The sequence below is a fragment of the Ursus maritimus genome, unplaced genomic scaffold (genome assembly GCF_017311325.1).
Source record: "Ursus maritimus isolate PB19 unplaced genomic scaffold, ASM1731132v1 scaffold_7, whole genome shotgun sequence".
Lineage (NCBI taxonomy): Eukaryota > Metazoa > Chordata > Mammalia > Carnivora > Ursidae > Ursus > Ursus maritimus.
The window spans coordinates 894,687-913,661 of record NW_024426885.1 but is presented as its reverse complement, the minus strand read 5'-3'; the positions used below and the strand labels follow the sequence as shown (position 1 = coordinate 913,661).

General features: G+C 55.3%; 1 protein-coding gene across 2 annotated transcripts in view; it reads left to right on the top strand.

Annotated features, from left to right (window-relative positions):
• Window positions 1-18,975, top strand: part of INPP5A (inositol polyphosphate-5-phosphatase A) — a 182,353-nt gene that overhangs the window by 97,997 nt on the left and 65,381 nt on the right. For both annotated transcript variants that reach the window (XM_040624538.1, XM_008686002.2), the window contains exon 5: window positions 17,039-17,102. In XM_040624538.1, the coding sequence (XP_040480472.1) occupies window positions 17,039-17,102 (64 nt within the window). The remainder of the gene's footprint in view (window positions 1-17,038; window positions 17,103-18,975) is intronic.

Here is an 18,975-nt window from a genome sequence, read left to right as displayed (position 1 = left end):
TCTGCATACCTGACCATGGTCTCCCCAGGTTGCAGCCAGGGATCCTGAGACGCAGGACGGCCCAGAGCTAGTACGTGGTCCCAGGTGGTGGGCAGCCAGCGAGCGGGAGAGCGGGCAGCATGCACCCTTGGCACTCGCTCTGCCACCCTGGCAGATCAACGGAGCGGAGACGGACCTGCCGTGTTTTCTCGACCTTGTGCTTTGACCCGTGGCAGCACACCCTCACAGAGCATGAGACAGAGCCCAGGGACCTGTGTTTGGTGAAGCAGAAATAGTGATTCCCAAGGAGGACACTCCTAGGGACAGATGGCCGTGCTCGCTCTGGCTCAGCCTGTTCCTTGGAAGCTGGGGGACGATGACAGCCGCTCTCAGACGCTGGTGGACTGCAGGGAGAGCGTTGTGGCCGTGACAGGAAATTGATGAGCGTGAGTGTGCGGCCCGGCCCGTGTGGCCAGCATCTGGAGTTGCCAGGGCACGAGTGTGGGCCTCAGGCGCTCCTGAGACCATCGGGACAGGGAAGTCCTGAGTCTTTGGCCTTGCCTTCTAGAGAAGGTCTGTGCTGCCTCCTCCCCCTGCTCTAAGCGGGTGCGCTGTGCACAGTGGCGTTTCCTCATTCACGAGGGCCTGGCTCTCCAGCCCCTGCCCTGCTCCTGGTCAGGCGTGGTTCCCGACGTGGCCGGCTGCATGTTGTGGACCACACGTGGCTCCAGTTACATGCAGGCATATGTGGCTGGTTTCCACACAGAAAGGTCTGCCCTCCGTGTCCCTGAACGCTGTGCCCCCTCCTGTCCACACAGCCTGGAGCTTGTGGTGTTGCGCCCCCGTTTCTGTCCCAGCGGTGTCTGCTGCCCCCCGCAGCCTCTCCGGCCCTGACCCCTGAGCCCTGCTGGGTCTCTGGACCTCCTCCATCTGCAAACCCCAGGCTCACAAATCCTTCCTGAAAAGCCCCTGCCCCTCTCCAATCTGTCTTCTGCCAGCCCTGGGCCACGAGGTCTCTACCACTCTGTGGGTATGCCAGGCCCTCCCGGCTGGTTGTCGTTCTCAGCAACACAGCTCAGTGACCCCGGACAGCTGGACGCTGTGGGTCTATGGTCACTGAAGAGGGCTGTGCAGGGAGGGGCCTCACGCTGGCACTGGCCTTCTAGAAGTTTCCATCAGCTGTGTCCCCAGCCATCGGTTTATCTTGGTGCAGATTCCCCTACAGCGGAAGCACCCGCCAGCATTTCCCTCCTTTTATGGAGGAGACTGGACGCCACACCTGCCATCACACTCACTGTCCTGGGGAAACACTGGTTTCTCCTCTCCTGTTTTAAGGAAAGTGGTAGCTCTTTCTGTGGTCGGGCAGCAGCACCAGTGGGAAGGAAGCGCACACAGGGGCCGGGGGGCATCACTGCCCTGGGGCTTTGTCCGCACACGTACTTTATATCAAGGCCATTAGTGGGGGACAGCTTTTCCCGTTAGGGCCTCCGTGATTTGGCCTCAGAAGAGAGGGAGGGAGACGAGGTCTGTCTTTCAGATTGTGGGAAATGTGGGTGGCCAGGCGGCTGCCCGTGATGTGAAATGTGGGGTGCACTGGATCTGGCTCCTTCACCTGCGTCTTCCTGGCAGGGCCACGAGCGTGCATGCTGGCTGGTGCTCGGTGAGAGCTCTTGGCGCACTGTGGCCTCTGCGTGGCCAAGGGAGGGGCGTCAGGCTCAGCCGGGGAGGGGACCGAACACTGTCATAGCCCCGTCCTGGGTGCTCTGAGCGACCCTGGGAAGCAGCTACATGACTATCTTCCCGTGTCACGTGTGCAGGGGCCCCGTGAGTGTCGGAGGCCCCCAGACCAGGAAGAGGCATGGCTGGGTGGGGGCCCCGTGCTGCGGCCCCGGAACCTGCTCACCCGGGAGAGGACCCAGCGGAGGGTGGTCACCCTCAGGGCTGCGTATGTGTCGAGAAGGCAGCCAAGGAAGTGCTGGGTTTTACCACTTGAGAGAGGTGTTAGGAGAGCTGACGGACCCTAATCTGGGGAGGGGACACAGGAGGAGAGCTACGTGTTCGAGTGGTTTCTCTGACAGACACTGGGTTCTGTTATCCCTCGTGACCTTCATGTGCAAAGATTTGGACAGTTAGCCCCATTTTACAGAAGGGCGAACTGAGGCTCTACTGACATATGAACTGCACAGCGACCAGAAGGGAACACTGAAATGAGCCGCGGAGACAGAAGGATGGGGGCGCGAAGTGATTGGACATGGAGAGCGAGGCCTGACGCACGTGCGGTCGGAGCCCGAGGACAAAGTTGAGAGATGAACCAGAGTCTTGTTTGTTTCCGGAAGTCGTTTTTGAAGAGATAATAAATGTCAGCTTCCTGGCATGTGAAAGACCTCAGCACACAAATTCAAGAATCCCGACGACCCAGCAAGACGAGCCTAACGCGGAGTGCGACGAGAGACGCGTGGGGCGTTTTATGAGCTGTGACGGGGACGGAGGTGCAGCACCACGGAAAACCGCGGTTAAGCCGACGGCAGACGCAGTGGCCCTGGGGGCCGTGGGGGGCGACCGCCACCGAGGAGGTCTGCGTCCAGCGGACATGCCTGCCGGGAGCGTGTGGATTCGAACGTAGCCGTGAAGAGTGTGTCGCCGGCAGACCCGACAGAGGCAGCGAGTCCTGGAGGGTGTTCTTCACGCAGACGGTGAAGCGTCCTGCGGAAAAGCCAGGCTTGCAGGAAGGAGCCCAGAGCAGTCGTGGGGAGACGGAGACCCACGCGAGCGTGGGGCACACAGAAGGGAGGGGGCCGACACTTGGCCGGCGCTGCCCGAGTCTGCGTGAGTCCCCGCGAGTCCGCGCTCGCAGGCCTTCGTGGCACGGAGGACAGGAAAAATGACGAGGTCTGCGAGGCTCGAAGTCTCGGCCCGGTGGGAAGGGCACCCTTTGCAGAATGTAGCCGTTCAGCATTTCTGTGCCACAGGGACTGTTATTTAAACAGAAGTAGATGGCATTCACAATATAATTGAAATTTAAAAATCAATTAAGTCTTTTTAGTAGCATTTTATATGCCTCAAGCTTCCCTGATGGCAGAAGGTATTTTGTAAACAGCTTGTGTTTGACTCTTAAAGTGCATTTGACTTTAATTATCCTCTATCCATAATGCACATAACCGATTTCTCCAGAACGCTTGTAAGGGTGAAATTGTAATTGAAAAGCTAATGATTTTTGGAAGAGAAAAGAGAAAAGTCAGAGCTGTTTTGATTATGATGCAAATGCTCCACATAATTTAATTGGCATAAAAGTGTATCGATTTATATTTCTAACCACTTAGACATGAAAAAAATGACTTAATAAATTTCGTAATTAAAGCTGGTTATTTTAAGACTGATTTTTTTCTTTGCTCGTTATTGAAACTTTCAGTTTGCAAAATACATATTATTGAGAAGTGTATCCATACTGCAGACAAGTCTCGTTTTGAGAGAGAAATACAGAGGTGAATGAATTAAATGCACCCTGGGCTGCTCGCTGCTGTTGCGGGGGTGCCTCATGGTGGCGGCTCTGTCACACAAGCCGACTTCTCTGCCCGCCTCCCTTCCTCCCAAATAAGACGGCTCAAGGAGCTGACTGACCTTCCCCGCCTGTCGTGGAGCCTTAGCTTGTGAAATCTGGTCCATCAGGGGAGGGTCAGCAGGGCTTCGCTTCTGCAGAGGAAGGTCTAACCGTGCTGAGCAGCGGTAGGGCCCTGTGAAGGGTCTGTGTGAAGGATCCCGTAGGACCGGGCCTGACCGTGTCCTCCGCGCACTCTTCGCGCATCCAGGCCACCACGGCCCATCGGGTGCCAGCAGCAGGGAGGGAGGGCAGAACGTGGCAGGGGGGCTTTTCCACGTCTCCCTGCAGCTCCAGCCTCTCTCCAACACGTCCTACACCCTGGGATGCTGCCGTTCCCACAGCTTAGGGGTGGGGCTGCCCCGTCTCTCACCTGTGATAAGAGGAATCTCAAGAGCCAGAATTTCTAGCATGTCGACGTTCGATATGGTTGCACACATCACCACTGACCTCGGAGTGCAGAGGCCGTGGGTCGGTCCCTGTGCACTCCATGTGCCGGCAGACCTGGCCCCGTGGCTACTCCCTCCTCCCCCTTCACCTGCGAGATACCACCTGCCCCTGGTCCCCACACTGACCACTCGGTGTCCACACTGACCACCCCATGTCCCCCCGATCTCTGGGTCCCCACTGACCTCCCCTTGTTCCACAACTTCCCCTTGTCCACACTGACCCCCACGTGGCAGTCTCTGTGTTGGCTCCTTCACCTGTTCCCAGACCCTGGGTGGTTCAGGGTCCAGTCGTCGGCCCCATCCTTTGCTCTGGCTCCACTCCCTCCTTGGCACGCTCAGCGTCTGTGGCGTGGACCGTCCACGTCACGCACCCCGGTTTACATCTGCTCCTCGACCTCTGTCCTGGACTCCAGACCCGAGCATCCAGCCGTCTTCTGAAGTCTGCCTGTGGAGCCTTACAGCCATTTCAAGCTGGACACCTTCTCTCCAGACACCCCATCTCAGGCGCCCACCCCGGCTGCCCTGGCAGAAACCCTGGCCTTGTCCTGGAGTGCCTCCCACGCTCACGCCGCTGTGTCAGGGCTTCCTGTGGATGGAGCCCCTGTGGTCAGAAGCTGGCCCTTTGTGTGAAGCACCTGTCACCACCCCCCGCACATCAGGCCATTCACTCCTCGGGACCTTTCAGACGCCCGAGACTGCGCGGCAGAGAAGGCGCCAGTAACCATCTGTGGTGACTGGGTGCGTGCTTCCTGTGCCAGCTGGTGACCTTGCCTCCCAGGTCCGGTGTGCTGCCAAGCGTCCCTTGCATGCGAGGGTCTGGCATTAGCCTCGCTCTGCCTTCTGCGCCCTCACGTGGCCCCCCTTCCAGGCAGCCTGTCCGCGGGGCCATTTTAGAAGGCCGTCCCGTTACATTTCAGTTGCTCCTCGCCGTGGTAATAGGAAATGTTAACAGGCGTATTCATCTGGGGGATTTATCGTAGCCACACGAGATATTAAGTGGCTGTTGCGTGGAGCGTTTACCCTCCCTGTCAGGATGACTCGAGCTTCGCCCGGCCCCTCGCTAGACAGCCTAATTGGGGCCACTACACCCGGGGCCATGTCAGGGCTCAGCACCCCGGTGCACAGCAGGCCCCTCCGCGGTGCAAGCTTTAGAAAATGCTCTTTAATTCAGGAGCAGGACATCATTAGCTTTGTAAGTAGATGAACACAACGGACAACCAATTTAATTAACTTGTAATGCTGGCTGTTGGACGGGAGACAAAATGAAATTATCCGTGCATCTCTCAGGCAGGCAGCCGGCCCGGAGAGGGGCTTGTGGTGAGGGTCAGACAGGGGGACACCTTTGTGCTGTCCTTTCACGTTTAGCCCCAGAAGCTGAAATTGGAAAGTCAGTACTTTGTACATAAGTCAGCCCTCATTTCAGAGGCTTACGAAGCCGCTTGGAGAGAGAGGGCAGCACTCATGACGTGACGTGCTAAATGCAGCCTCTTCCACGTGCTGCCCTCCAGGATGATGCTGGGTGACATGGGCAATAATGCCGCCTCATCCAATTAGAGCGGCTGTCTGCGAGTTTATTATACAGGAAGAGATCAATGAAGCTTTGCGTTGATTTAAACAAAAGCTTTGTTTCATTTAATATTGTTTATAATCTAATGAATGTTACAGTGACTTCGCCTTGATTTATTACTCAATCTATTAAATTGTTTTAAAATCAGGAGCATGGGCTTGCTCTCGTGAAAGAGTTGTTCCTCTTATTGATAAAAGTGTGTGATTTTTTGCAGCCGTGCTCAGCTTCTTGGAGGCGGTGGGAAGTGATGTGTTAGATTGTCCTTTGAAACCGGAGTAAACAGTCCTGTGTGTTGGGTCTCGAACTGCTCACCAGTCAGTCCCACAGGTGCGTCTCTGCATCCCTCTCCGTAACCAGGCGTTGCTGGGTTCCTGGTGTGCACCGGTGTGGAGCTGGGGACTCAGAGGTGACAAGAACACCAACCAGGAGCTTCCCACCTCTCCTGGTAAAGGAGGCAGGTGTGGGAAGGAAACAAGCATGCAGCCAGAGTGAACAGCCCTGTGACAGGCTGGGGGCTGTGCTGGGGCTGCCACGGCTCTGCACGAGCAGTCTGGGAGGGCTGCTCAGAGGAGGCAGCCTTTCCATGGAGACCTGCAGTAGTAGGGGTCGTGTGAGAAGAAGTTGAAACGGGAAAGGCAAGGCAGGTAAAGGCCCCGATGATGGCAGAACTCAGCCTTTCCCAGGCCCGAGTGCTGGTGTGGCCAGAGCTTTGTAAGCTGGGGTGGGGCCTGGGAATGTGCAGGAGCAGACCGGAGGACCCTGTGCTGGCCGTCACTGAGGAGCACGGGAGTGACAGTGTCCGATTCTCTTCTTAAAAGGTCATGCCAGCATTGGGTGAAGAGCAGTGAAGGAAGCAGGGCTGTGGCCCAGCGTGGGGCTGTGAGAACAGAGGGAAATGGGGGGTTAAAGGTAGCGTGTGCATTTCACAGACAGAGAGGGTGTGTGCGGGAGAGGCATGGTGATGGAGCAGGGGCTGGAGGAGGGTGAGGGATGCAGTACTGTCCTGGGTTGGGAGAGACTGGGTTCCATGTGGGAAGGCCACATGGGAGCTGCGCACCCCTGACCCGCGAGGCTGGCCTTCAGGGGGACGCCCAGTGGTATCCGTGTGGGAGCTGCCAGCTGGAAGATGGGAGGGATGAGGCCCCACAAAGGGGAGGAGGAAAAGGCTTCACGGGGCGTCCCAAGCATTCGCCGTGTGTCATCACCTGGAGGAGGAGGTGTCCAAAGAGGCAGACTCTAGTAGTGAACCCTGGGAATAAAGGGGGGAGGGCAGGTGTCATGAGGAGTATCCTTTGGGTCTGTGAGTGCGATGTCACTGGAGACTTGACAGAGAATCCGTTCCCTGGGGTGGTGAGAACAGAGACAAAGTTGGAAACGAAAGCTGCTGAACGTGGTATTAGGAACAGCACCCAGCAGTGTACGAAGACGTGCATTGTGGACCTGCCAGACGGATGCAGGAGTGCAAGGCTGGCTTAACATTTCAGAATCTCTTAAAGTGATTCACTGCTTTAACCAGTTAAAGGCCAGAAACACCCTGACCATCTCTCACTTTACCCTGGCCAGCGCTTCTCTCTTGGCCGAGGCGCCTTGCCCCAGGAATGCCCCAGGGCTCAGCCCTCAGATGAGACTTCTCTCCCTCAGCATGGCCACCGCTTCTAATACCAACCTTCACAGACAACTAAAATGTCCCTTCTACTCAGACGTGGACCCTGAACTTCAGACCCACGAGCCATCTGCCTGTGGGGCGTCCCTGTGTAAATGCCCCATGGGCACGTCTGCGTGGCAGTTTCATCCCGGGTACTTGTTTCCCACCAGATCCCACTCCTCTTGGAGTCTCCTCCACCCGGAAAACTGCCCACTCGTTTCCGTCACCAAGCCTTGGGTCGTCTTGCACCCCCCTTTGTTTACACACACCGCGTGACGGCATCAGAAGATCACGATTCACGCACCCCCGCTGCTGCCCTCCCCACGCGCACCGTGTTCTAACGCAGAGCCAGGCTCCTTTGTTCTCCGTGGGAGCGGGACACCTGGCGCTGCCACAAGACAAAACAAACAGAAAGGAAAGAAAAGGTAAAGACTGTAAAGAAGAAACAAACCTCAACAAGTCCTCAGAGAATCCATAACTGTTGGAATGGAGAAGAAACCCAGCCATGTTGCTGAATAAAAGATTAATATACAACAGCTAATAGCATTCCTGTTCATCGCAGCAAGTGGTTCTAAACCAGCAGTAGTTTCAAAAATTACATTTTCTAATAGCAACAGAAGCTAAAAGTAACAAAAGATCTTGAGGACTGTTATGGAGAAAATTATGAAACTTTATTAGAAGACATTTTAAAAGGCCTGATATATGGTTAAAGATGTATCATGTTTATGGAAAGGAAAGTTGAATATCCTAAAAATATCCTAAAAAAACTCCGCCTGCAGCCTCCGTGTCTGTCATCCCAGCCCCAGCAGGGTGTCATGGTGTGATCTAGCAGCTATTCTGAAGTTTCGTACAGGAATACAGAGGGCCCCAAATAACAAAAGTAGTTGTGCGGAGAAATAAAATGAGGCACTGTATTCGTAAATATCAAGACTTCTTATAAAGCTAAAATAGGAGAAATTGTTACTAGAATTAGATCAGTTGGGCAGAATCAGGAACTTATGAACAGACCCCACATCGGTGGATGGGTAGAATATGAGAGTGCCAATGTCAGTCATGGGGAGACTAGACAATCGGTTTCCACAGAGAATGAAATAACACTGGGTTTTACCTTGTGCCACACCCACGAACAAGTCTCTATTACCGTAAGATCTTAAACGCGTAAAACACAATCTTACTGCTTTTATATGGGAATATAGAGAATATCACTGTGGAGTCAAATTAGGGAACTATTTCCAAATAAGACATAAAGACATAAACCGTAAGGGAATATATTCATTAATGATTAATTTGACTTTTTTTTTTGGAGAGAGTGTGTGCGGGGGGGGGGGGGCGGCATATGGACAGGGAGAGAGAGAACCTCAAGCAGGCTCCACACTCAGCACAGAGCCCAAGGTGGGGCTCGATCTCATGACCTTGAGATCATGACATGAGCCGAAATTAAGAGTCCGACGTGGAACTGACTGAGCCCCCCAGGAGCCCTGATTAATTTGGCTACTTTAACAGTAAAAACTTTTCATTTAATGAAAGATGCCATAAAAAGATAAGTTAAAGAGGGAGAAATTATTTGTAATGCAAGTAATAGATGAAGAAATAATTTCAAATTATATTTAAAAATTAAAGATCTTGTAAAATGAGGAAAAGACAAATAGAAAAAAGGATCTGGATAAGGAGTTCACAGGAGAAATCTAAATTGCCAATAGTCTTAAAAAGAGATGCCCAGCTATGACGGCACAATGGAAATACAAAACAGAACAACAGTGACGTGCAGTGACGTGTCATTTCATACCATCCAACTGGCAAAGACCATAGTCTGCTGACACCAGGTGTTGGCAGGGACGTGGAGCAGCAGGTAGTGCCTGGAATGCCTGTGAGGTCTGGGTCATCACCTGCATCGAAGGTGCACATACACTGCAACCCAGAAGTTCCAGTCTCCTATATCTGCACGCACATTTAATACATACGTGCACGTTGTGTGTCTCTCCATGCAAGCGTGTTCACACTAGCATCAGGTGTAATAGTGAGAACATTGCAGACAGATTTCATCTCCAGTAGAGAATAGATAAAAATTGCAGTATTTTTAAATATTACTGTTACGAAGCATTAGAAGTAAGCTAAGGTTACATGTCTCAATATGGAACATCTCTAAAATATAACTTGGAATGGAAAAAAACCAAGTTCCTGAGGAGAGAATAGATAAAGTGGCATCGATGAAGTTGAGAGCTCTGAGCTTCGGACCTTGATCACCATCATTCAAGATGGCGGCCACCTCTGGGGAGAGGCCAGTGGCGTTGGCCGCGCAGGGCATAGCAGACTCCTCTCCAGTCCCTGTGTCACCGTAGGGCCTGTGTGCACCTGCCCTAACCCTCACCTGCACCCCCCAGGTAACCCCTGGTCTGAATTTTGTGTTTATGGTTTTATTCCGTTTTTGGTATAGTCTTAACATCACATTTTTTTTTTGTTTCCGCTCCTTTTGATTAGGTTTTTGTTACCTTGGCCACGTGAAGTTTTAGGAACTTCCTCTTTCTCAACCTTGTGAAGTCCATCTAGGTTTGGAGCGTGGTTGGTTTTCCGTGCTGTGTAGTGTGCCGTCGTGGGGATATTTCAGGACTTATTTGCCCACGTTCGTGTTGTGAAGCGTTAGTTTGCTAGCGTGTCTCGAGGCGCTGGTGCACTCGTGTGCACACCCCCGAGGGCTCAAGCTTCTCTGACAGTGAGCTCCACGTGTCCCGTGAGCGTGAACTAGTGGGGAAGCTGTAGGACACGCCCGTCTCCCCGGAGCCTGTATCCTCCGTGCTCGGGGGTCGCTGCGAATCTGGACAAGGCGACAGTGTCCAAAGAGTGGACTCGCAGCTGGCTGCCTGTCCCGATGCGCGTCTCGGGGCTGCACAAGCGAAGCCTATCTGTCGTCTAAGCCTCGAGCTCAGAGAGGGGCGTGTGTGCAGCTGCCCTCCTTACTCAGAGCTTCTCCTGCTCACTGCACGCCACGGACTCATGGGTGAGGCCACCGCCATCACACGGGTGTCCTCCACGCTGCCCGCCCACGCCGGCAAGAGTGGGCCAAGGGCCAGGGGCTTCATCGCACTCTCCAGCCATCATTCATTCAAGTCTGTTGGTTCTTACTTAGAACAACTAAGGTTCTCTGATTTGTTGTAAACGTGAAGATTATCAACAATATCTCATGAAATTCTTTTTCCTGTTCTTAGATCCATTTATTTTATTTTTTTTCTCCTTTTTTTTAAAAGATTTTATTTATTTGTCAGAGAGAGAGCACAATCAGGGAGAGCGGCAGAGGGAGAAGCAGGCTTCCTGCTGAGCAAGGAGCCTGATTTAGGGCTCGATCCCAAGACCCCAGGATCATGACCTGAGCCCAAAGCAGATGCTTAACTGACTGGGCCACCCAGGTGCCCCATTTATTTTATTTTTAAAAAATAACAAGTTGAAGACACTTTATCTGTGGAGACAACACAGTGTGCCGTCTTGGAGGAGCAGAGACCCACTGAGACCCACGTGGCGTCTGTGAGGTGCCGCCGTCCTTCCTGGCAGGGAGGACTTCCCGAGCTGTGCTGTGCTGGGACCCTGCTCTGCACGCTCCCGCCCCAGTGCAGACGCCGCAGCTGGCTTCCCGGGCCCTCTGTACCCCCACCGCCAGCCCTGTCCCCTGGGAGAGGTGGGCGTGCTTCTGTGTCCTGGTGACTTCCAGAGGGGCCATGGGGAGGTGGCTGCTGACCCTCCGATGAGGACGTGGTCACATTCGAGACGCTGTTTCGTGGTGTCTGTGGAAGAATGTGTGCGCAAGAGCCTGCCGCTGCTGTCACTCTGACCTGGGCGTTAGGAATGTTCTGTTTGGTGGAAAAGCAAGCCGGATGCAGCAGGCCTGCAGGTTAATGATGTGTACTTTGGCTGCTAACCTCATTGCAGGGATGATAAATTACCGGCCCTCTGATTTGTTTGCAAATAAAAAGTGATGGAGGCCTTTGTAACGAGTCGCTCTGTGTTCTTTCCTGGTTGGCTTCTGCCCCCGCCCAGGTCACCCCCAGCCCTGCGCGGGCAGCTCCACGGGAGAAGTGGAAGCACTCAACAAATACACGTCTTCTCTGAGGCCGCGTGGCGTTCGCAGCGACATGATGTGTGGGGGTGGTCTGCTCCCATTGTCGCCCTGAGTCGGTTGTGTTTGGGGGCTTCCTGGCACCTGAGTTCAACCCCAGAAAGCAAACGAGCCAGCTGCGGAGCCGTGGGGGAGGTGGGTTTCATCCACTGTGGACAGCGGTTCGTGCAGATGCCAGGGGGATGGCGACCGGGAACGTCAGGCCATAGCCTGTGTCAGAGACACATCGCCTGCCACGTTCTGTCGAACACGGGAGCTGGGGTCTCTGTTCCTGGTCCACCCCCGTCCTGCGTCCAGGAGCTCGGCTCTGGGGGGAAACGCTGGCTCCCCCCCCCACCCCCCCGCAGCATCAGGCCACACCTCGAGGCCGGCCCCACCGCAGGCAGATCCAGGCTCCCACCTCGTGTTTGCTGTTCTGGCAAAAGTACAGCATCGACTGGATTGCATCTCACTAATGGAGAATTAATTGCCACCCTTGACAGTCAGGTTTATAAATATGTAAAAAGTATTTTAATTGTTTTTAGTAAAACAGGCAAGCAGTCAATACTGTCTGACGTGACGAGCGCAGTGCTGACAGGTGCCGTGGTCAGAAGGCCCGGCGAGTACGGGGCTCCTGTCTGCAGGCCTGGGCGTGCTTCTGTGCACACGTCGCCGTGTCCTGTGACAGATGGAACAGGTTACACACTGAAAAAGTTAGCTTAAACTTTGACTTTAAATATTCATTAGAGCTAATTATGGATTTTCTGACTCCATGAAGTACAGTTTCTATACCTGCATTGGCAATTTGTTTTCCATTTATTTATTGAGAACTTCACAATATTGTATTAGCTTTATCACATTTGACAAGGCGATAGTCAGAGGTCGGCCACGACATTTACTTACTGACCCTCTCGGGGGGCCCCCTCTTTACCTGAATCAAATGGCAGCAGCCTGTCGGAGGCTGATGTCCACCGAGTGGCAGCTGCCAGACCTCACCCAGGGACGGAGTCCTGTGGGGGCTCTTCTTGGGGCCGCGTGCTGCCCGTGGTCCTGCAGTCCCTCCTGCTTGGAGGGGCCTCGGATGTACCTTGTGAAGAAAGAAGCCAGACGGCGGCTGTCGTGAGGCCCACAACAGCAAGGAGCCTCAGCTCCTCCTCAAAGCAGATTTGGGGCAGGTGCCTGACGGGGGGGGGGGAGGTGCAGGGAGCCATCCGTTCCGTTCCTGGGCTGTGGTGAGCACGTCAGCACTGAGTCCCCAGCTGGTCCCTCACAGAGCATGCTCGCAGATGGCAGAGGGTCTCCTCAAGGACTCAGGACAAGGCCTCAGTGCCGTGCTCCTGGCAAGTCGGCAAATGTCTGGTCTCTGGGTTTGCAGCCTTTTCTGTGTATTCACACAGCCGTCACCGAGCGAACCGCTCTGACCCGGAGAGGGGCCTGAAACCCTGGTGCACCCCTGCTTGCGTCCACTCTGCCTGCCTGGCTTCCAGGGGATAAGCCAGCCATGTTTCTCTCCATGGCTCCTTGTGCACTGACCCCCGGAGAGGTTTAGAAGGTCCCCAGGGATGCCCATACTTTGGGAAGTGATCCCATCAGGGAGGCTTGTGAAGTGGCACCATGCTTGCAATTGAGCAGGGTGTCCCCTCTCTGCCCTTGGATTCCTGGGCTGAAGGAGACTGCCGGCCGCCTGGGACCGGGCCCCTGGCAGGGCCTCGCACAGGGCAGAGCCTGGAACCCCGCTCCTCAAGAAGAGCGGCTGCTGTGCAGCCTTGGTCAGTGGGCCCGACTGTGGTTCTGAACACAGGTGCCTTCATGGAATCAGCCACATGCACGAGAACTGGAGTGTCTGTGCCCCTTGACCTACTTGCAGTGTTTGGGGCCCAGCCTGGCAGAGGCCGCGGTTGGAGGAGGGGAGGGGAGGGCATGTGACAGCCAGCCCTGGCGGGATGGCTTAGAATGTAGCGCGAGGACATGGGAACCCTGCCAGGAACTGTAACTCAAGACTGCTGGAATCTGTGGGGTCAGCATGTGTGCCCCAGTTCACACAACACCCCCTGCACCCACCGTCCGCACTAATTGGCATCCTGGGCATCCTGGTGTCCTCTGGAAGGCATGCAGACAGCCACGCCTGGCACGTGGGAGCCAGCGGAGCACCCCTGAGTCTGGGGGCCACGGGGAGCGTGCAGCAGGCTGTCACCCAGATAAGAGGGTGATGTGGGCTGCCTGCACTGTGCCCTTCCATCCCCCTCCCACCACACCCACCAGGCAGCCCTTCCGTGTGGAAGCCAGCACCCCTCCAAGCCCCAGGTCAGACTGGGAGTGGGGAAGCGGCAGGGGTGGAGGATGGGCATGGGGGCATGGGGGTTGGGAACGTTGGTCTGGGCTTCGATATTGGTGATCTGTGGCATCACTGCCCGTTTTCTGCAGAGATAATAGTTGGTGGTTATAAAGGAGAACATTCTGACCAGGAGATCCACACTGCAGTGTGTTCAGGAGTGAAGGGTTGTGGGGTCGGCAGCTGTTTTCAAATGATTCTGCCACCCATCCATGTTGTATGTGTGGGCATGCGTGCACACATCTGTGCGTGTGCGTGTGTGCACATGTATGTGTATGTGTGTGTATGTGTACATGTGTATGTGTGCGTGCTGTGTGCATGTGTGGGCGTGCGTGCACACGTCTCTGCGTGTGCGTGTACACATGTGTATGTGTGCACGTGTATGTGTGCGTGCTGTGTCATGTGTGGGCGTGCGTGCACACGTCTCTGCGTGTGCATGTACACACGTGTATGTGTGCATGTGTATGTGTGCGTGCTGTGTGCATGTGTGGGCGTGCGTGCACACGTCTCTGCGTGTGCGTGTACACACGTGTATGTGTGCATGTGTATGCGTGCTGTGTCATGTGTGGACGTGCATGCACACGTCTCTGCGTGTGCGTGTACACACGTGTATGTGTGCATGTGTGTGTGTGCGTGCTGTGTGCATGTGTGGACGTGCGTGCACACGTCTCTGCGTGTGCGTGTACACACGTGTATGTGTGCATGTGTATGTGTGCGTGCTGTGTGCATGTGTGGCTGTGCGTGCACACGTCTCTGCATGTGCGTGTACACACGTGTATGTGTGCATGTGTATGTGTGCGTTGTCATGTGTGGACGTGCATGCACACGTCTCTGCGTGTGCGTGTACACACGTGTATGTGTGCATGTGTATGCGTGCTGTGTCATGTGTGGACGTGCATGCACACGTCTCTGCGTGTGCGTGTACACACGTGTATGTGTGCATGTGTATGCGTGCTGTGTCATGTGTGGACGTGCATGCACACGTCTCTGCGTGTGCGTGTACACACGTGTATGTGTGCATGTGTATGCGTGCTGTGTCATGTGTGGACGTGCATGCACACGTCTCTGCATGTGCGTGTACACACGTGTATGTGTGCATGTGTATGTGTGCGTGCTGTGTGCATCTGTGGGCGTGCGTGCACACGTCTCTGCGTGTGCGTGTACACACGTGTATGTGTGCGTGCTGTGTGCATGTGTGGACGTGTGTGCATCTGTGGGCGTGCGTGCACACGTCTCTGCGTGTGCGTGTACACACGTGTATGTGTGCATGTGTGTGTGTGCGTGCTGTGTGCATGTGTGGACGTGCGTGCACACGTCTCTGCGTGTGCGTGTACACACGTGTATGTGTGCATGTGTATGTGTGCGTGCTGTGTGCATCTGTGGGCGTGCGTGCACACGTCTCTGCGTGTGCGTGTACACACGTGTATGTGTGCATGTGTGTGTGTGCGTGCTGTGTGCATGTGTGGGCGTGCGTGCACACGTCTCTGCGTGAGCGTGTACACACGTGTATGTGTGCATGTGTATGTGTGCGTGCTGTGTGCATGTGTGGCTGTGCGTGCACACGTCTCTGCGTGTGCGTGTACACACGTGTATGTGTGCATGTGTATGTGTGCGTGCTGTGTGCATCTGTGGGCGTGCGTGCACACGTCTCTGCGTGTGCGTGTACACACGTGTATGTGTGCATGTGTATGTGTGCGTGCTGTGTGCATGTGTGGGCATGCGTGCACACGTCTCTGCGTGTGCGTGTACGCATGTGTATGTGTGCATGTGTGTGCACACACCCAGGAAGAGAGAGTGTGTGTGGCGGGTGCTGGCAGCTGGGAATCTGGGTGAGAGGCACCCACGTCATGGTCCTGTTTGTCCAGCTTTCTGCACACCAGCCCTTCCCTGTCTGCCCATCTCCCCCCCCCCCGCCCCCCGCTCTTCACGTCCTTAGCCTCCAGGACTGAACTGCAGAATGAAAAGTAGGGGTTAGAACCCCACCAGTGGCTTCAGTTTTCCCTTCCAGTGAGGCCCTGCCTGGTATGGACTGACTGCTTTTGGTCGCAGATGGGCGTCCCTGCTCAGCTAGCCCCCACGCGCCGTGCCCTGGCCTGCCGCTTTGCCTCACGTCCACACCCTCGCCTCTCAGTGGTTCAGCCAAAGGCCCTGCTGGCTCCACTGCCCCGTCCTTTTTTCCCTGCTTGATCTTGTCCCATGGGGTGGGAGCTCCAGGAGGACACGGCTTGTCTGTATAAGTCAGACTTATAAAAGTATGATTTACAGACAGTAAAATTCACCCCTTGTAGGGTAGACGTCCGTGGATTTTGACAAGTGTGTGGTTTTGTAACCAGCACCGCGATCTGGCTGTAGGGCGTCTTTATTGCCTGAAGTCTCCCCAGCTCCCTTGTTGGGGTGGCCGGGTTCAGCAAAAGAATAAAGTATCCATGCGTACATATGGACACATACATATCTGTATCTGTGTGGACACAAATACGCGCTGTGTGTATGTGCACGTGTTTGCATGTAAACGTGCATGTGTGCGCACACATACACACAGATATACACACGTGCACGCACATACACGTGGGTTTTCATATGTACACCTACATGAGCGTACACGTACACACAGACACACGGACACATGCTTGTGCACACAGGTATATACATACAGACATGCGCACACGTACACAGAGATATACACACATGGACACGCGTGTGTTACCTGTCCACGTATACATATGCACGGGTATGCATGCATGCACACATTTGCACACACACATTACGTCTACTCGCACAGGAACACACATACCCATTGTGTGTGTGTACATAGGCACATAGAAAACACCGAGTTGAATTTCAGATAAACGGCTGGTAACTTTCGTGTCAGGGGTCCCATGCAGCCCTCCTTTGGTGGCATCCCACCCCCAGCCTGGCCTCTGCAGTTTTGCCTTTCCCTGAGTGTGGAGAGCAGGACTGGACCCCCTTGCCCAGAACAGTTAGCCCACGGATGGGGCTGGGCCGGGCAGCTCTGCGGGGAGCGGTGTTGCAGCCCCACGTGGAGAAGGAGGACGAGGTGGGCAGAGTGGGCCGGGGTGGGGTGCTGCTGCTGGGAGCCCCGGGCGGGCGGGTGCGGCGTGCGGCGAGGACGGGGCCGGGGTCTGAGCCCTTCGCACTGGACCCCGGTGCTCACAGCGAGGTGAGACCGCGCTGGAGTGTGCACCCCTGTCAGGGGAAGGGCCTTATCTGTGGTGGTAAGTGCGGCTGACGTCTGGTCCCAGTGACCGTGGTTCAGCCCTGATGAGTTACGCTCAGTTCTAGCTCACAAGAGCTTTCGTTCATCACTGACGCTGCTCTCCAGCTGCCCCCAGGCGGGCCTCTTACTCGGTCTCTCTTTTTGCTTTGCAGGCATTAGGAAGCTTCTATTTCCTTCATGAATCCTTAAAAAACATCTACCAGTTTGACTTTAAAGGTAAGACTCTCCTGGGATTCCCTGGCTGGGCTCACTCCACCCCGCCCGGCGTCCCTGGGCGAGGGTCGCAGCCGTGAACCAGGGGCCTCCTGGGCACACCTGGCACTCCGGCTGCTCTGGGTTCCAGGCGGCGTTCCCGCTGCGACCCCACCCCACACCCTCCTGCTCCCAGGGCAAGGCCGGCCGCTGACCCGGGCTCTCCTACAGCGCGGTCGCGGGGACGAGGGGACGGTCTCGTGTCATACCAAACGGGAGAAAATGAAGGGCCGCACAGAGGCTGGTGTCTTTGACTAGAGCCAGTGTTAGCGGCCGAGGTGAAACGCCCCGCACTGCGGGGCCGGCACGAGTGCTGTGTCGAGGAGGGTTGTGCCACGCTCCTGGAGACACAGCCTTTGTCTCTGTGTCTCTGCACACGGGAGCCCGGCGACACAGCCCCCCGCAGCCCCCGCATCCGCCACACGTGAGTCCTCTGACGGCGTGTCGGCTGCCGAGCCAGACCACATCAATTTGAGGTGTCACTGACGTCGTAATAACTGTGGAGAGCAACTAATTATGTCACTTTGTTCAGATTCATTATCTTTGCTCGCTTAGGAGACAGATCGCCTCTTCGGAAATGCAGAAGCAGTCTTCCCTAAATTGCTTGAGTAGTGATTTCATCGATGTTAGGAGCAGGATTCCAGCCAACAGGATGATTATTCACTGGCCCTGTTGCCTGAGGGTTCTTTACACAGTTTAAACAGAAGCACGTGGCTTCTCTGCCGAGGAACTTGCTGGGAGTAGCCTCACAAACCTGGTGAGAGACAGGCCAGAGGCCATTGTCCCTGCGATGTTAATGGACATGGGACACCCGTGGGTTGTGTTCTCCAGCAGCGGGGCTGTGGGCGAGAGGGGCAGGGGGAGGTGCTCGGACAGCGCGCTCCAGGTGGAGCCAGACAGAACGGGGTCACGCTTCTGACGAGCTGTCTTCGAGCTTAGGCACGTAGCCGGACTCCTGAACTTGTCCCTTGCTTTGAATCGCCAGTTCCATGCTCATTTGATCATGACGTACCCCGCTGGCCTGTGGTTTCTTTGAAACTGTACGTTAGATGAACATTGGGCTCCAGCAGACCTTCTGAGGGCCCCCACGTTGTCAGTGATGACAGCGGAGACGGTGGTGGCGACTGTGCCCTGAGCGCGTCTGTGGCAGGAGGATGCGCTGCTTCTCGGGGCGTGCCGGGGGCCAGATGGGGCCTCACTGCTGCCCTCCAGTGCGGGGGCGGGGCTCGGGCATGGCGGGTCTTAGGAGTGGGAACTCTGGCCCCTGCTCCTCAAGGCTCACGCTTACGCTTTGAATTAAGTTACAGCAGAAGCAGTCTCAAATTTGTGAAAAGTTTGAATAAACTTTTTAAGAAGAAACAACCTGAATTTAGTCCTTAGTTAGAAATTTGATGACTCCCAGAAGGTGTGGATGAAAAGGGTTCAAGGGATGCTCGTGTCTGGTCCGACACCTAAAGAGCATGGGTGGGGCTGCGCAGAGGGAGCGGGGCGAGTCTCAGATCCCGCACAGAAGCGAGGCCACAGGGCTGGTGCAGCTCCCACGCTGGAGGGACAGGCAGACGGATCCTGAGAGCCACGGCCTCCGGGAGCTGGTGCTGGAGGGAGCAGCGGGGGAAGGGGTGCGGAAAGCTGGAGGCTTGAGAGAGAAGTGTGCCCCCAAGGCTGTCCCCCTCCCTCTGGTGAGCTTTGGCTGCAGGAGCCCCACCATATTGTCCTGGTGAAGATTGGAGAAAAACTCCCTCGTGCTTCTGGCAGAGGGAGAGGGAAGGAGCTGTTTTGAAGTGTGTCCAGAGTCCTTTGTTCTTCCTGAAAGGCCTGCCCTTGAGGACAGCCGTGT